Here is an 18,679-nt window from a genome sequence, read left to right as displayed (position 1 = left end):
ATGTAAATAACTGTTAGTTTGATAATCTGCTACAAAGGTACGTTTTACTCACTAGTACAATAAAACACCTTTTATAACATAAAACATATTAATCTCGGCTATATGTACAGAACATAGAGTCTATTGCAAATTACAAGCCCTGCCCTGCATCAACCTGGTAAAGAATTAAAATACCCAATGAGTTTTGTTTACCCTAGCACATTTTTAAGCACAGTTAAAAAAGTTTAAACTAATCATTTATGTATGTCACATGTATTTTGTTATTTGACATAGAAGGCTGAAAAAAAGTATATAAGTTGATTTTGTCTTATGGCGTTTATTGCAGTTCAGTAAATACTTTTTCACCGGGACAACGCCAGTTACCCAAGCATAGTTTAATAATCCAAATTTCCAAGTCTAGCAAAAAAGTATTAAACTGATTAAATTATGTTGAACCTGGGCAACGCAGAGTATAGTAACTAATATATTTGCAGCAACAGATTAGTTCTGTAGAAAACTTGATAAATTATATTTGGCTTTTGTTACATTTCTTTCTGTTTTATGCATTGGTGCATGAGTTGTTACATCGTAACATTTAATAACATACTGATGCGAAACTGCTTTGTTGCACAAAAATTTAAGAATAGATTAACTTGTTATTGATTCTTCAGCTACCATACAAAGTGGTGGATTATAAAAGTTCCTATCTATTTCAGAAGAAATCACAACCGTTGTAGTTACCAAAACCCTTAACTTCAGATATTATTGAACTCAGATAAAACATATAGCCAACATTATAACATGAAAGAAATTAAATAGATACGAATTGAAAAATACTTCTTCATTAGTTTTAAATGGTTAGGTTTTGGCTTCAGGTAGCAGTCTTCACCCAAAAATACTAAACGTACATCTTTTAACGGTCTTACACCGCTATAAGACCAGCGCCCTCAATCACAAAACGCAAAAATCTTCGGTAAAACCGAAGTCATTTACTTTCCTGCTTTGTTTCCTACGAAAAAAGGATTGATTAAATAAAAGTTTTGGTTTGTATATTGAAATTATTTTTTAACCAAGTTCCATTGTTAAATTGAAAGACAAGTTAAAAACTAACGAAACATAAACCGCTTTTCGTCCACTCTACACGCGCAATGGATTTCTAAAACTTACAGGGTCGGTAGAGAAATCAACCGTGAAAAGTGTGTCAACTAACAAAGGAAACTTGACAAAACTTCAAGTTTTATTTTTTTGTTTAAAAAGAGTAGTAGAAAATAATACTTACATACATTTGTAAGTTAATTAACTAAACAATAGACAATTTACCAAATTTATATTTTACCTAGCAGTTCTAGAACCTAGTGGTTCTCAAAGGATGCCATTTGGCTTCTCTAAAAGAAGGATTTTATTTTATGGCAGAATATTTGTTCCAGGGGTGAATTAGGAAGGAAAAGTAGATACGACAATAAGTTATTTAATCATTTATTCTCGATAAAAATCTTATTCAAGTCTATTGTTTCTTCACAGTATCAGCCATAAGGGAACATACAATAAGACCTACAAAGCAACAAACAGATAATGCAGACAGGGGCGCCCGCAGAAAATTTTCCAGGGGGGGCAATCAGGGGCGTAAACAGAAAATCAAAAATGGGGTGCTGAATTTTCAACTTGGGGACTTCCTATTTTTCGTCTGACGTTAATGAATAATGACGTCATAAAAAAGTGACAGTATGACGTCATAGAATGGTGATTGCAAGACGTAATAAAAAAACTAATCAGAAACAGCCAAATACGTCCAGCAAAAGCGACCACGTGCGTCGTCGACAATCCTGTCAGGCGCCAGCTGCGAAATCACGGTGTGCAATCTTTAACTTCAGGCAAAAAAACAACCAAGACCGTGAAATATGTGTGTTTAATTGTGGTAGAATCACACATAATTCGGCTATCAGCAGCGCAGGTTTTAAGTTCCATGAACGGAACGAGCGCTAAATTACAAGCACGTCTTTCACCACCTGCAATACTAAACGAAGATCGTTTTTTCCGGGTGTTATTATGCCACGATTAGCGCAACATCTGCGCCGAGCTGTGTGCCAAGTCAGCTAAATTACAAGCTGCGGTTGAGGGGAAATAAGTTGTGTCCATTGCACACTTAGTACGTGGTCTTATAGTATGCTTAAAGAGCATAATTTTGCGTTCACCATCATTACTTAAAAATGGAGACTTTGAAACGCGCACGACAGTCACCATTATACCTCATTTTAAGAATCTGCTTCAGGTAAACAAATGTCGATGTTACACCAACATCGGATATTAGCGCAGAGACCGAACAGCGAGGAACATACTGTGTATAACTCGTTTTTTAGAGAGAAAAAAAGAAAGAAGGTTTGACTTAGCGTTGTCAATTGTCGAATACACACTTGCTAATCATATAGTCAATCTAAACCAGGGGTCGGCAACCTTTTTCTAGTCGCGGGCCAAAACCAAACTCGGAAAGATCTCTGCGGGCCGCACAAAATGATAACTAAGAATTGTGTTATTTTCATGTTAGAACAACTGTGAATCAGCCGAACCTCGGATCGTTTTTGCACTTAAAAACGTGTTTAATTACGTTAAGGTGGCACTAAAGTGTTGGCGCAAAGCGCGAAAAAAGCGTTTGTTTGATTTAAAATTCGAGTTCACACGTCGTCATCCATACTATTAATTGAAAGTGTGATAAAACTATTTTGAAGCAACGCGTGTTTTTCAACCTTTTACGTTAGGGCGCACTTATTTGGGGGTATACCGGTATTTCTTTTAAATTTCTTGCAAGTTTTTATTACAATGCCGAAAATAAAAAAATGTTAAAATATATATGTCCAATATTTTGAATACGTTTGCGTTTTTCCATGACGCACTTGGCTGCCTTCCACAGTGCAACGGTAAAGAAGCGCTGATCATAGGTGAATACACCGCATCGAATCGTGAACAAACCGTAGGTAGAATGCTGATTCGCGCGAAGCGCGAAAAGTTTTTACACTTACGTAGTTAAAATAGTTAAAAAGTATTTGATCCGACCCGCGGGCCGTAGGTTGCCGACCCCTGATCTAAACAAATAACGAAAGAGAAAAACTCCCGGCGTTTACGGTCGACCAAACAAAAGACGAAAAACGGCGTTTTGCGCTCGATTTTGGTTTTGCATTAGATTAAGACGCGTGACCCAATTACCACCCGATCCGTCAGAAATCAGTGCAGTTCTAAGCAAAAAGGTCTACGGCAATCAGTGCATTCAAAGGATCAAAAAGTCCGACTTTTAGACTTTGAGGTCTTGGACAATGCACTAATTTCCATTAACAATGTGCATAAGAAGATTAAGTTTAACAATACTTGACCCAACCAAACCCAAACGCTAACCAGCGCCCTAACCCAAATAATGTGCGATAATTTAATAATTATAACGCTTCAGGCCCCAATACCTCAATTTGTGACGTAATAATCTTAAATACAATGGACGAGAAACCATCCGAGTTTGGGCTTTTTTCCCCAGCATTTAAAGAATTATTAAAATAACGCACATTATTTGGGTTAGGATTCGGGTTAGCGTTAGGGTTTAGGTGGGTCAAGTGTTATTAATCCTATCTCACAATTTTTGTTATCTTTTCTGAACTTTTAATGAATATTTTTAATTTATCTTCGCCGGGAGTTTACCTAAAGGTCCAAATCAGTGCATTGCCAGGACCCCAAGGTCTAAAAGTCTAGACTTTTCTGCCATTGGATGCCCTGATTGTCGTAGACCTTTTTGCTTAGAAATGCACTGATTTCTAACGGATCGGGTGCAATTACTTAAAAAGCACACCGCTTCGAACAGTTTGTCAAACTATGACAAAAACGAACAAAAAACGGTAATATCACTTACATAAAGGGGGTAAGAACTACCGCCCACCTGGATACGCCACTGGGGGCAATGGATAATGTATAATATTTTTAATCTTCATAAGTAATACATATTACACTTAAAAATAATACTAATAATCGCATTTTGAAATTCCAGGGGGGGACAAGTGCGGCACTTTCATTTTGAAAATTCTGGCATGTCACAATGGAAAACATATATAAAATAATCAACGATATCCGTGAAACGTGAAGCTACTTTTTCGAGTATATTTTTTCGATATTATTTTATCAAAAAACTCAAACAGGAAATCCCAATAGAATATTTAACTGAACAATCTAATAATGGGCTTACTATAAACACACCTCTGGACCAATTATACGCAATAGTGACGTAACCGATTTCGCAAAAAACATAATGAGTTTAGAATCTCTTTGTTTTTTACCAATGGTATAGAAGTTTTCCGAAAATATGTACAAACCACAGGTCTGTTTCCCTGTCACTTCGGTTACGGAGCACTGCTCTATATGTGCTGAACCTTCCTACCTTAAAACTTGTCTAAATTATGTCTAAAAATCTACTTGATAAATTTGCTGAACAAACAGTAAACTTTCCCTGTCTATTATTACACTTATACCATAAACCACATAAAACTGTAAAACACTTTATGCACGCATTTGGTTAGTGAACGATAATATATATATTTTATTTATAGTATTATAAATGGTTCGTTCGAAGGAAAACAGTTTATGTAACCCACGATATGTTAAAAAATACACACCTCTTTGGTTATAGCCGCTAGACAGCAGGGGTGGTGTAGTGTTAGAAAACAAACGCGCCAATGCTACCCATAAGTGTGATTCTATGTAATACAGTATCATATTGAGATAACAATTCCACATATTCCTATAAAAGCACAACTGCAATAGTTCACAGCTGAACGTTTTCGAAAAATTAAAATCGTATGTACACATGACTGGAATTAAATCTTAATTTGCACTTACGTTGCATTGCAAAAGAGAACATTTATTATCTAACGATGTATAATACAGAAGCGAGTAATAAAAAAACAATCACGATTTCCGAACTAGGCAGGAAAGAGTGCACCAGTTGTTAACGTCGAAAAGACGAGGAAATTTAAACACCACAAATACTGGCAACAACAACAACAACAAATGAGAGAAATGGACTAAAGAAGAATTGCGCCGACGCTACTGCGAAACTTTCCAATTGGATCTCATATCTAAGACGGAAAAGATAAGCTCGAAAGTGACAACGTCGTCTTCGGGATGCAGGTGGGCTGAAGATTGGTGCAAGAGAAAGATGAGCTGTTCATCGAGCGCGTTCAGACAAGGATCGGGCAGGGGTAGGCCCCGACTGCCAACTGCGTAGCCAACCTAGTGACAAGAAAATGCGTTTCGGTCTCTGTCGAGGGCAAATGAAGCAAATTACGCTCTACTGTTTTAAAGACATCGGCGACCTAAAGAGAAAAAATGCAATGAAACAGTACTTTCAGTGGTAATGCATTTAATTTTTCTTAACTAAACGCATTGTTATTTTTATCGAAGCATCTTCCGCATCGTTTTACACTCTTGGACAAGTAATGTCGATAGATACATATCATTCCAAATGACTGCTTTTAATCCAATCTTATTTCGCTTTCCACCTTTCAGCAGTACCTTATAGTTTGTAAACTAAAGAAAAAACGGGCTCGAAAAATTTAGATTTAGAGATTTATACAGTGTAATAATGTCGATAATAATTGCATGTTAACGTTGGAAAGATTTTTGCCAAAATGTAACGGTGGTTACTTCACTTGCACAAAGCATTGATGTCGTTATATTATCAAACTAAATCAGGGGTCGAAAACTTTTTCCTAGTTGCGGCCAAAGCCATCCCAACAAAATGCTTTCAGATATCCGAAGTTAGTGAAACCTCCATTGCTGAAAGATTTCCCCAAAGCGCAAACATACCAATGTATAAATCAAATTCGATATTGCATTGACGTAGTTAAAATCGTGCCCAATTTATAAAAGAATTGGTGGGATTCGGCCCGAGGACCGTAGGTTGCCGACCCCAGGTATATAGGTAAATCGTAACAACACCCTACAGTAAAAGCATTGTTTATTTCCTTACGTCGTCCGGGTGAATAGTGATTCGAACCCCGATTTTATGTTGCTTGGAGCTCTTTAGCAAGCGCAGGTGGGGGACCAAGGCCTGGAAGCAACCTTCGGCCATTTGCTCAGCAAGCCGACTCATATCCAACACGTCGCCGGTGCTTTTGAAGAAGAAAACCTTTCAAACGAAATAGCGATTATGTATCCAATTTGACCTTAATTGCTGCAAACAAATTATTTTAAATTTTAACAGTTTATAATCATTACCAAAAATCATATATTTCACACTTAGAACGTATGATCCTGTTTTTACTCATGTTTTTAACTATGAGTTTTACTTGTTAATATACGCGTCAGCGGAGCAGTGATCGACTGTCTAAAACCTGCCGCCGATGGTTTTCGATTCTATAAAGATACACCCTATTGTTTCACACTTAGCATACGGTTGCGGAGGACTAAATCCGCAATATGTAATTATGTAAAATGACCAAGCAGTCATTTTGATATGTGAACAACAACACAACTTGTTAAAAACAACATGAGCACAAAAAGTTTATCTGTGGAATAAGAATGCACCCATTGACTGTAGAGTGTAAAGTCTGCAGCCTAGTTTAAAGAGAGTACCTGATTCCATCGCAATATGTGGTGTTTGCCTTTTTTCTCACTTTTTCCCTGAACATTGTACCCTGCTACTCCCTCCAACGACTGGAAGTCGATCGGACTTGACAAGCTAAATCAAACAACAACAGTTAGGTTGAAGTTGAATAGCACTGAGACCGACAAAAGGTAATCCCGAACTTACCCGATATTGAATTTAGTGTCGTCGTCCACCCATCGCACTTCAACAAACTTACAGGCAGCCTGTTTTTCCGCTGTGGGTGTTACAGTTGACTCCTTAACCTGTTGTGGCAAAAGTTGTAAAATGCGCCGCATAACATTCAGAAATTTAATTCAGCTGTTCAGTTACTAATGTGCGTGGAACATTTAAAGGTAATTCAAAATCACTTGTATATAACTGGCGGTCGTGGATTTGAATTTGGTTGAAAAACGAAAATAACTAACATTTTTTGTATACTGGATACTCTGTTTGCAATTTGTCTGACGACATGATTTTAGTTTTTAACATGTGGTCAATAAGCAGACACCTATTCGTTTTTATGCCCGGATAAATAGCTATTGGGTCTATACTCGAGCAAGGCTAAAAAGTGGTCTTATAAACCTGTTAAAATACTAGCCGATAGATTTCACTCTATTTAACCTTAGTTGGCGAAGATGAAACTGCCGAACCGCAATTTATCATAAAGTCGTCCATTGCCTTTAAACACTCCTTTAGTGACGCCATCTTTTCGGGTAAAATCTGAATCATGACACCATCTAAAAAATAAAAAGTAGAATAAAAAATTTATGCTATATAAGTTTATATAAAGGGTGCGAAACCTTTCACAGATATGGAAACTGTTGTATACCGAGGCTAGTTACAAGCGATTGAAGTCTTGTCACGGCCATTAGCAAGCATATCCAAACCTAACTTGACAACACCAGACAACAACATACCTTCTACAACTGTACAGCGCGCTTGTTGGACATTTCCGGATTTCAAGGAGCCGTTAAACACCACAAAGGCAGCCCCAGTTCCCCCAGTATTCGAAGCGTCTTCATACTGAAAAAACAGCAGTGACATTAGAGCCATAACTGCTTAATAGAGACGAAACATCCTAAAATAATAGAAAACTGTGGCGCATTGAAGAAAGTATAAAAATGTATAAGGCGAAATTAGATCTTTGGCCAAACGCTAAAGCAACTGCGTAAAACATATGTTCGAGTTGCTTTAGCGTTTGCCCAAGGATCTGTATTCGCCCTAAACAAATTTTATTTTTCAGTTTGTTATTAAACCGATAACATTTATTTCATTGAAACACAGATGTGTGGCCTTTTAAATCGTACGTTTCAGACTAGTGGACAACAAGCTTAGCCAGCTCACCTTGCTTGATTGTTTTTCAATCACTTCGGTGTGATAGGAAAGACTGGCTTCATCTTGTATGGCAACGATATGTGAAGAGAAGGGTTGGTGGTCAATTCTAAATGCATCAGCACCGACGGCCAAAACGTGTTCATTTGAGCTGTTTAGTATCTTGGTTATATCAGTGAACCTTAAAGAGACGTAACATTGTGGTTGGATAAAATGAAGTATTGACTGGATTAGTTTACAAATTCTTAATTTAGTTCTTTTTATCATAATTAAAACAAGTCTTTTATTAAACAATATATTTCATTGCTTTTAAACCAAGAAGCAATTTTAACAGATGATGTCCTTTTGGCGTATCTGCAGTATTCTGTGGCTTGTATAAAGTTGTTTTAGGTCTTTTAAACGTTTTGATCTTACCATATGTCGAAAAGATCAAAAAGGTATAAATTGTTAAACAAACACTACAAATTAATTAAAAACCAGCTCCTCTAGCAACTATATTTCTTGTACAACATTTCGGAAACCCATTCAAGTCGACTTCTAAAGGGTGAATGACGAACGCTCATAGACCAATTTTAGTTTTCCCTTTTTGTTTTGCCATAGGTTGTACTATGTGCGTTCGACGTCTTTCATTTCGAAGAAGGCGACTTGAGTAGATTGCCAAAACGTTTGAGATTTTTGATTAATATGCCTGGTAATAACAGTTTATATTAAACATTGCACATATTATAATTTTACCAAACTTGTAAAAAGTAATTAAAATTAAGACGTAACACCTGTTAACGGGGATGTTTATGACCACGCCATGTTCCTTTATTATAACGGACAGTCCGGGTACGGAAACAACCCTGTATTTGAAGTTCCTGAAATCACACAGAATTCCGAGTATTGTGTTACCAACATCTTGATATACAGCTTTTCGGTTCAAGAAGTTTCCTAATGGGTGTGGGTATTCTGGGCATTATAAAACAATGGAAAAATGTTAGTTATATCTTTGAAAACAAATATGGGCAATCAAAACAACTTCATATTATTCAAAAGCAACATGTGTTAACAATAGGTTTGGGTTTTGGTTGAGATAATAAGACATACCTTTATGTTGTGCACCATAGCCTAAAAGAAACCGAGATGGAAAAAGACTAGCCCATGGCTTTTCCGACTTCAACACAAACAATGCAAACAGCGTTGAGGAGAACTTTACAGTCAACGACGAAAAAACACTTTCTGGAACTAAAATAAAAGCAAAATCATTATAGAATTTTTACAAGAGCATTAGTTGTAGTGCAAATGTCATAATGCAAAAAAAATGCATACAGTACATTATTTAATATATATTCGACGGAAATTCGTGACCAAACAGACTAATTACTGAAAATGTTATTGTTTTAACAAAAATACATTATACATTTAAAATAAAATACAAATACATGTTTTTCATGACTTAAATATTTAGTCAATATATGATAATTACAGACTTTTACTTTATACCTACCTTGTTCTTTCACACATAAATTACTAATGTCCTGATTTGACCTTCTCACAAACAAAACACCAGCAATGTTGGGTTGACCAAGGAATGGTTCACCGTTGGACAATCTGGAAAAATGTAGTTTGATGAGTGGATTTAATTTCACATTTTAACAAATATATATAGGTTGTTCCACAAATATAGGGAAAGTACCGTACCCTAAAAAGCTACTATTTAAAATTCTAAAACACAATGTTTAAAATGTCACTTTACTAATTAAAAGTTTAAACAAATAAGCTTAAGTATACAATTCTTCGGTCATTACCGTTGTTTAGAACTACTAAAAAATGGGAAATCTAACGTTTAAGATGTTTGGGGAAATTAACTATTACAAGTAAGAAATAATTATTGCGGTAAGAACAATAAATTTGTAAACCTACATACATTTTCTGTGGTTAAATAAAATGAAAGAATTGATACAACTGTTGGCTCTTTTTTTCACTTTTGCATAGTATGTTGTGCCATGCTGTATAAATTTTCTGAAGCATCATGTAATAGCCAATAATTTAAAAAATAAATTGTGTCAATTTAAAAAGTCACCACAAAGTGATGTTATGGATAGCACAACATCTTCATTATGGTTCTAAAAAGTGGGAAAATATTGTTTATAGCATAATATTTTTTTAGCCCTTCAGTAATAAAAAATTCCTTTCTTGTGATGTGTTTTTTTTTAATTTAGGGTAATTGGAAAGCATGTAGCCGTTGTAAATCACCAAAGGCGACGGCCGTTCTTTTGGCGTTCCTTGGCGGATTTTGTGTCTATGTAACAATGTGAAAGCAACGTTTTTCAAATTTATTATGTACAGTATTTGTCTGTGTTAGAAAATCTATTCAGCAAAAATGTACAATGCATACCATGGCATGTTGACCTGTGTGATTCATAGATAATGAGCAATTTCTGTTTAATTATAATATTAATGACAATATTTTGAGCAATATGCGGATCTCTGTGTGCCTGCTGCTTCAGGTTGTCTTTTAAATTGAAAAATTTTGCCAATTTAATCAAATAAACGACATGATACACCAATAAGTCCATATAAAATGATTATTATGAAATAAGCAAAGATACATCATGGATGTTGAGTGTATTATACTTTTAATTTTTTTACCAAACGTCAAGAAAAAATTACAAGTCTATTCTGTTATGGGTTACTTGATATTTTTCTCTCTTTTTTTTTTTTTCTAAAACATACCCAAAACTGAAAGTGAGTTAATGGTTTTGATATTGTGTATATAGGAATAAATTAGATAAAATCATCAACAGCATGAGTTAGATGCATTTGCTACACAATTAAAGTGCTCCAAACTTAAACAATAACATTATAGTCTATCAGAATTCTTTAACTGTTTTAAAAGTAAAAAACCATATAAGCAGGTTGAAGTCAGGAATTCTGCCCAGTGCTAAAAATATGAAAAAAACTTACACAGCAGAGGATTCTACAAAATCCAAAGCATGAACAGCTTTGCCCTTTCTTGAATTTGTGAAAAGATATGTAAATAGAGAAAATACATGCAGAGGTATATTTTGATCAGCAGGGTTGACTTGCAATATTATGGCCACTTCTGCCTGACCCACCAAGTCTAATCCCTTTGATAGAAAGTAATAGCAGGGCACAGCTTTATCTAAACAAAATTAATTTTTGAATTAGTTTTAAATTTAGAAACACAACTAGAAAATTAACTTTTGCCCTAGGGTGCATATAAACTAAGACTTTGATTAGTCAGACCACTTTTATTACATAATTCTTAATAATCCAGTACAGGGATTCTTGAACATGGGAATGTGTACCCCCAAATAACATTTTGGGGTACAAAAAGCAAGTTTATTTTACTGGAACTATTACAATTTTCCTCAAGCGATTTAAAAAAAAATTGCGCTAACATTGACGTAAAAAGTTTATTACTAAGTGAGGCATGTAAAACCACCATGCTGCACATCTTTATGACCTGCTGCAAGACATCAACAAACACTGTTATTGGAATGCATATTTGGGAGCAAATAAATATTTGCAGTAAATCCAGCATAACCAACATTTTTGTGACAAATTAGATTTCATTACTTTGTGATGTCACTTGTTGAATTTCAGTTTATCTATTGCCATGCGGATGGTGTATGCTTGAATTTCATTTTATCTATTGCCACGCTGATGGTGTATGCCAGGGTTCTTTAGGAAAATTTTGCACTTATTATGCTAATAAGCTGAAATTTATTTTTGCTGAAGTTTATACTTTTTTATCGAAGATAGAACAAAGTTATGGCCTTTAACCAAAAAGGGTTTGCAGCTGAAAAAGTTTGAGAATCCCTGATCTAGTATATTGGATACTATTGTCAGTTCTTTGATTATTTTTTTTTTATTTGTGAAAGGCTCGCTTACAGCAGTTTTGTATTGATTAAAGAAATTCAATGATATGAACAGCGAGGTGCGACTGCACAGACTTTAGCTTTGCTAGATTATTTTGCTGCACAGACTTTTTTGTATAATATTATCATCAAACATTTACAGTAAATCTGAACATGATTAACAGATCCGTTTATTTATACACCAAACAGAATAGAAGGTAAAATGTTAGAGCATTAAACAACATGAAATACTTACATTGAACAACTTGTAGAGAAACAAAGAGATTAGAACTAAGAGCGAAATAAACTGAATCTGTATTGTCTGGATTTAATAGCGCTGCCACAAATTCTTGACTTGGATACTCTTCAACAGTTAATGAGCCATTGTCATCTACATCTACGGAATCAATTGGTAAATTACTTTTTTGCTACATGTTAAATGTTATAACTGTTTTGCAAGCTGTGTTATTTATTAACAGGAAGTGTACTTACCAACAACAAGGGGTGGTAATGAGGAGCCTCTAACTTCTATGGCAGCACTTCTTTGCTTTATTTTATTCATTCTACAAAAAATGTATTAATTTCTTATAGTAAAAAAGCCACATTGTAGAAAACTTGGGTACAGATTTGGAAATTTTTTCCATAGGAAATATGTTTCAAGTTCCATTAAACTTCTGCACTAACATTTACACCTAAAACATGGTATATGTTTTCCATTGTTGTATGTTGTTACACTAATTTACAAGAGCAAATTACTTATTACAAAATAATAATGCAATAGTTCAAGAGCTCTGGCACCATACTTTGTTTTGTTTTATAATAACACACTACAATCACTAAAATATACCTTTGTAATCTGCTAGGCAATGGTGGTGTGTCTGGCAATGGTGAGGGGTGATCAGGTCGCGTGCCATCAGAGAATCTTACACTTTTAGGTAAACCAGACCCATTGGGTGAATCTGTTAATTAATTAAAAGATTAAACAATAAAAAACAAAATGTATTTGATCACCATTTATTAGGTATCCCATTAAACATAAGCAAAGTGGTGAACATAAAATAAGTTAATTTTTTATAAATGTAATGTCCAAAACTAACAGATATTCATTTGTAGCAACTTCACTTTTACTCCTACTTGACTCCCCTAAAATTGCATGTTACCTTAAAGATGTTTTTGGTATTAAATTCATTTTTAAATATATTTATAAATAAAACTGAGGGAAAATCAAATTTAGGTACAAATAAAAGTTAGGCATTATGCATGATTGTGAAGTAAACATTTTTTTCAAGTTCTTACATGCCCCCTAATGACCGCTAAAACAATTCATCAAAGTTTACCTTCATTTGGTTTTATTACTGGTCTTGGACCACTAGCGGGTGGTGATGGTAAACTTGGCGAGGCTGATGAAGTGCTTTCAGACATGCTTTGTGCCATTGCATCAGCTGAAAAAATATTTATAAAATTGACAGGCTAATTAAATAAAGTTAAAAAACATAAGAAACTGTATATGGTTAAACAAGCTACTTTGATATTACATTTATTGAAAACATACCTTGTTGAATTGCTGTGAAACATGAAACACAAACTCGGGCCTCAGCGAACTCCATGTATTCAAGTTTGCTTTTTTCGCTGCCACATGCACTACAGAAAACCCGTCCACATGCTCGACAATGGTGCCTAGAATGAGATTTAACTTAAATGCAAAAGTTGCAATTTAAAATACAGAATCATAAATTATGTAAAATTATTCAAGATGGTATATTGTAAACTATAATTTAAATGCTGTTTTTTATATTTAGGATAAATAGCAGTGTTGTAATGACTTGAGTCAATGACTGGATGGGCAACAGGTGTACAACTATATTTGCCAACTTTTTTGTAACTGTAAAAATTCTCATTTTAATTTTTTCTTGTTTTGTACAGTCAGTTTTAGTCTATAGTCATTCTTTGTCTTAAATCTTTTTTATGTGACAACAAGATGAAATCAAGACATTTTTGCCGTTTGGGGTAAATCCAAAAGGAGAAAATGCAATGTATGCCACCGGTCGACCAGAAAAAAAGGGTCTGAGAACCACTAAAATAGATTAGCCCATGGTCTTCTTGTAATTTGTTGCTAGTAATTAAACTTTTTTGTTGAACTGCTTTCATTTGCAGCTTTAGTTAATCTCCAATCTTAAAATAAAAATTATGAGATATACAGCATAAAGTTCTGAAATCCACTGGATTTGTTTTTAGCAATATAAAACCTAAATAATATAACAATCTATGTTAAAAAATAAATATGCAAATTTTGTATTATAAACGGATATTTTTTTCTGGTTTATAAAATAGGAAATTTATTGGAAAATATTACCTTCTCCTTGTGAAACTGAACTTGGCACCACAATTTGTACATACTGGGCTATTTTCATCTGGCACCCATTTCGGCTTAATGCGACCAGGTCTCTGTACATAATTGGATGAATGAGAAACATTTGAATGTTCTGTTGGTTCAACTGGTACTGAGGTTGGTCTAATTGGTTGCAAATATTCCTTTAAAAATATAAATTGTTTTTTTAAATGGTACAAAATTAGAGGAACAAAAATCAATTCTAGTTAGCAAAATGACATATGAACCAACATAAACCTACTTCATTGTTATGTTGCTCACTGTTTGATGTGTTGTGACCTGAAAATAAATAAATGCCATAAAAAGCTATTGCTCAATAATTAGTGCCTGCTTTCATTAGCCAAAAACATCATTTTAGTACATAATTATTGTGCATTGACAAAACACAATATTGCTACCTGAAACCTGATCCACCTCTAATTGTTCTTGTGGGCTTTGATTGGTAATATCATCAACAAGTTGTGCTGCTCGGTCTTCTTCCAGTACTGACGTGTATGAAGGTGGTGATGTGTTGGGATGCCTCCCCTGTTCCTGCTGTCCAATGTAGATATCTGCCTCATTAGAAACTGTGATCTCAATATCAGCATTCAACCCTGACTCTTCATTGGTTATTATTGTAGTTTGGCTAGGAGATATTTCTGTTTCACCTGAAGATTCGTCCAAGTTTACACTCGATGTCAATGGAGCATCAACAAATTCTTCTTGTGATTGAACTGCATTTAAATTGTCACTTGATTCAGGAGTGTGCGTTATTTGATCCAGAATATCTCCTGTTTCTAAACTTGGATCATCTGTCTCACTTGGGCTGTGAAGTCCTGGTATTTCATGTGGAGAACCTTCTCTTGTACACTTCTGCACAGGAGTAGGTGGTTTTACTGAAGAAGTTTTAATATCTGTGTAAGTGCTTGTTGCCTCCTGGTTGAGTGTAGGAAGTGTTGATTCACTTTCATTATAAAACTGTTCAAACTCATCCAATACAGCTTGATTAGATAAATCATCACCAAATCCAAAAATTTTATTGTTTTTGATTTGGCCTGACATATCTTTTTTTTCATTTTCCTTTAAAGGTTTAGCCTTGGTAAATGACAAATCTCTGTTTTCATTCAGCACTGGGGCCTTCACGGTATTAACATTTTCCCCTTGAAGGGCTGTAAAAGGATCCAAATCTAATAGTACATTATCTTGATTTTTATCTTCAAATGGTATATTTGACAAAAGGAGAAGGTCTACATTTGACGCCATAGAATTATCACTTAGCTCCTTGTTTGGCAATGGAATGGCACTATCTACTTCACTAAAATCGATTAACAATCCTGTTTCACATTCTTCAATTTTTGTCCCAATTTCTAAATTGATGTTTGATTTTGTAGTGATAACCTGATTAGATTTTTTATCATTTTGTAAAACATTGTTTGTCTTAGTTGTTGCATCAATAGTATTTGGTTTGGGTTTTGATACTGCATGACTAGATTCTTTAACAGTTGGTTGCAAATTTTGTGGGTCATTCAATTGATGTTTATTTTGATTGACAAGGACGATAGGGGTCTTTTCTTCATTAGTAGGTTGAACTTTTAAAGAGTTTTGTTTTGAAACTGAAACGAAATGTATAAGAAATAGTTATTCACTACTGGATTTTGCTGTGGATATGTTTTCATTTATTAATAAGTAATTTAAAGTTTGTTGAAAAACATTATAGAATATATATATCTTGAATAGAATATATTTAAGCTAATGCGAAAATAAACTCCAACGCAAAACAACATTTTTTGTCTCCCCTACATGCAGGACATTTCTTTCTCTTTTTTCTTCATTCATTCAGTGGCGTATCCAGGGGGGTTGGGGGTTTGGACCCCCTTTTCGTAAGTGACATTATCGTTTTTAAGTTTTTGTTAGGGTTTAACTTACTGTCCGAAGCTGCCTGTTTTTTTAATGTACTTGGGCCACGCGTCTAAAGCTAATGCAAAACCAAAATCAATGTTTTTCGTTTCTTGTTTGGTCGACCGTAAATGCAGGATATTTTTATTCTTTCGCCTTTCGTTATTGGTTCAGGTTGGCTGATCAGCAAGTGTGTGTTCGACAATAAATCATGCGGTTTCCGTTTTTTTCTCGCTGAAAACGAGTCAGGTTGTGGTGATGTTTTTTTTTTTCTTGCTGTTTGCTGTCCGCGTTAATATCAGATGTTGGGGTAAGACAGCGGTCGGAAACCTACACGGCCCGGTGTAATTCATAGGGCCCACCACCTCTTTGACAACTATACACGAGACCGTTTAAGATACTTTTTGAGTTTTTTAACTACATAAGTGCGAAAATTTTTCGCGCTTCGCGAAAATCATCTTTCTGTGTCTGTGTTTGCGTTTTGATGCTGTGAAACTAGATTTTAAACTAGGTCGGCGCTTTTTTACTGTTGCGCGACTTTTTTCGCGCTTTGCGCCAGCACTTTCCATCCACCTTAAAGGTAATTGAACACGTTTTAGAGCTGAGGCCCGACTGATTTGCAGTTGTACATTTCATTAACACAATTCTTAGTTAACATTTTGTTCCGCAAATAACTTTCTGAGTTTGGTTTGAGCCCGTGACTATAAAAAGTTTGCCGACCCCTGGTGTAAGACGTGCTTTATATTTTAGCTGACTTGGCACACAGCTCGGCGCAGACGTTGCACTAATTGAATAACACCCGGGAAAAATGGTCTTCGTTAAGTATTGCAGGTGGCGAAAGACATGCTTGTTATTTAGCGTAGTCCTGTACACAGATCTACCAAAATCAATCACACATATTTCACAGTCTAGTTTTCGTTTTTCTCCTGAAGTTAACGATTGCACACCAAGCGGTTTCGCAGCTGGCGCCTGGCAGGAATGTGGACAACGCACGCGTTTGCTTTGCGTCTCTCTTGAGGCGGAAAAACGGGGTATTCCCTAAGTTGAAAATTCGAGACCCCCTCCCCTCCCCCCCTTTTTGGATTTCTGGATACACCCCTGCATTCAGGTTGGCTTATAGGAAGTGTGTAGTCAACAGCCGACAACGCTAAGTCATGCCTTCTTTTTTCACATTAGAATCGCTATTTTATGATGTTATACTGCACTATTTTATGACATCATTATTCATTAAAGTCAGGCAAAACATAGAATTCCATAAGTTAAAAAATCTGGACCCTTTTTGGGATAGGCCCCTGGTTATGCATCTAGTATACTAAAGGAGCCATGCATAATCTGGAACTACCAACAATAAAGTTCACCAACTTAGTATATAAATATGACATCCAAAGTTTAACAATCCTATTCAAATGACATTATTAACTACATTCAAGATATATTTATCAATTTTTATAACAACTTTGTTGTGGCTTGTGATCATAAGTGACACTACTTAAAAAAAATGCATTTTTAACACTTTTCAGCCTTTTTCTTGAATTTAATAAGACTATTTTAATTTTCAAAATATGCCAACAATATTGTCATTTTTAATTAATTACGGCATGCTGACACATTTTTTAACTTGGCTTAACTAGAAAAATAGTGCTGCCATGCCACTAAAAAATGATAATTCTAGCAGTAAAATACTGTATATTTGTGTTTATACAAAAGAGTTTACACCCTATTTTAACATAAGTTACAACAGCATTAAACAACCAATTTTTAAAAACTATTTCCCAAGACGAGTAGTAATATGACATGTTTCCTTATCACCAATATTCCACAATTTAGTACAGTACCAATAACTGCCACACAGAAGCTTTTTATTGTTGAAAATCTGTTCTCTCGCCTCATATTACACAAAAATTTTCACAGCACCTCATGGAAATTATTTTTTAACACACATCATGCTCACCAGATGATGGGTGAGAAGCTTCCGTTTCTTCAAGTTCATCTAGAATTCTGTCAAGGTCAGAGGCTGCAGCAAAGAATGAATCGTCCATTGTTACCACTTTTAATGATTATCATTTTATCTCACTATTTTGTTATGTGCGGTAAGATGTTTTGGCACAAGTATTACAACACATCTGTTGTTTGTCACTTTGAAGCATTTTAAACATGTATATGCTAAAAAAGACATATATATATATATATATGTTAAATTAACAAATACATTTGATTAAACAAGGGCGGCGCGGGCAAACGGAAAAACGTATTAAAAATATTGCACATATATTTTTTAACATTTTAAAACATTTAAGAAATGCCAGTATACCAAAAAAAATGCAATCCGAGGCTCGCCAGATTCACAGTTTTTCTAACACTTCAATAACACAATTCTTAGCGAAGATTTTGAGCTTCCCGCAAAGACCTTCTGAGGTTGTTTTTGGCCCGCGACTAGAAAAAGGTTGCCGACCCCTTTTGTAGAGTCTCAATACCTACAGGTAGTTTACTAGTATAAAGATAAAAACTAGCCAAGTTTGCAAAATTAGTGCACCGGAGGCATACAAAATACAATTTAACTGACAGTATAAAATTGAATTACTAAGCACTAAAAGCATTTTTGAGTCATGTTTTACGCCTACT

The 18,679-nt window shown here is 34.9% G+C and overlaps 1 protein-coding gene across 3 annotated transcripts; it reads right to left on the bottom strand.

The window, feature by feature from the left end:
- Positions 1–4,528: 4,528 nt before the first annotated feature.
- On the bottom strand, positions 4,529–18,216 carry LOC146164065 (zinc finger FYVE domain-containing protein 9-like). Of its 3 annotated transcripts, none has more exons than XM_083381103.1 (20): positions 18,009–18,216; positions 14,581–15,774; positions 14,424–14,461; positions 14,147–14,325; positions 13,346–13,470; positions 13,131–13,235; positions 12,641–12,752; positions 12,286–12,356; positions 12,050–12,190; positions 10,877–11,075; positions 9,417–9,520; positions 9,017–9,154; positions 8,701–8,878; positions 7,940–8,108; positions 7,513–7,618; positions 7,217–7,332; positions 6,761–6,858; positions 6,583–6,688; positions 5,978–6,136; positions 4,529–5,238 (listed from the first exon to the last, which is right to left on the bottom strand). In XM_083381103.1, the coding sequence occupies exons 1-20, from the start codon at positions 18,094–18,096 to the stop codon at positions 5,053–5,055; spliced, it is 3,612 nt and encodes a 1,203-aa protein (XP_083237229.1). In that variant the 5' UTR covers positions 18,097–18,216; the 3' UTR covers positions 4,529–5,052. The 3 variants fall into 3 exon arrangements, with proteins under 3 accessions (XP_083237229.1, XP_083237230.1, XP_083237231.1); XM_083381104.1 differs by having other exon boundaries at positions 6,761–6,849; positions 7,513–7,611; positions 7,936–8,108; positions 9,017–9,148; XM_083381105.1 differs by having other exon boundaries at positions 14,147–14,238.
- Positions 18,217–18,679: the final 463 nt, after the last annotated feature.

This window comes from Ascidiella aspersa, chromosome 2, assembly GCF_963924565.1.
Source record: "Ascidiella aspersa chromosome 2, kaAscAspe10.2, whole genome shotgun sequence".
In the NCBI taxonomy this organism is placed as follows: Eukaryota; Metazoa; Chordata; class Ascidiacea; order Phlebobranchia; family Ascidiidae; genus Ascidiella; species Ascidiella aspersa.
The sequence above is the reverse complement of the archived record's forward strand: the minus strand, read 5'-3'. Positions and strand labels throughout refer to the sequence as shown.

What these genes read in the sequence shown, in the direction of transcription:
- LOC146164065 (XM_083381103.1), bottom strand. Translation starts at nt 18,096, where the DNA reads ATGGACGATTCATTCTTTGCTGCAGCCTCTGACCTTGACAGAATTCTA. An exon ending in AGAGGTGGATCAGGTTTCAG is followed by an intron (nt 14,462 to 14,580) that starts GTAGCAATATTG and finishes ATTTATTTTCAG; the next exon opens with GTCACAACACATCAAACAGT. An exon ending in CTATGGTGCACAACATAAAG is followed by an intron (nt 8,879 to 9,016) that starts GTATGTCTTATT and finishes TATAATGCCCAG; the next exon opens with AATACCCACACCCATTAGGA.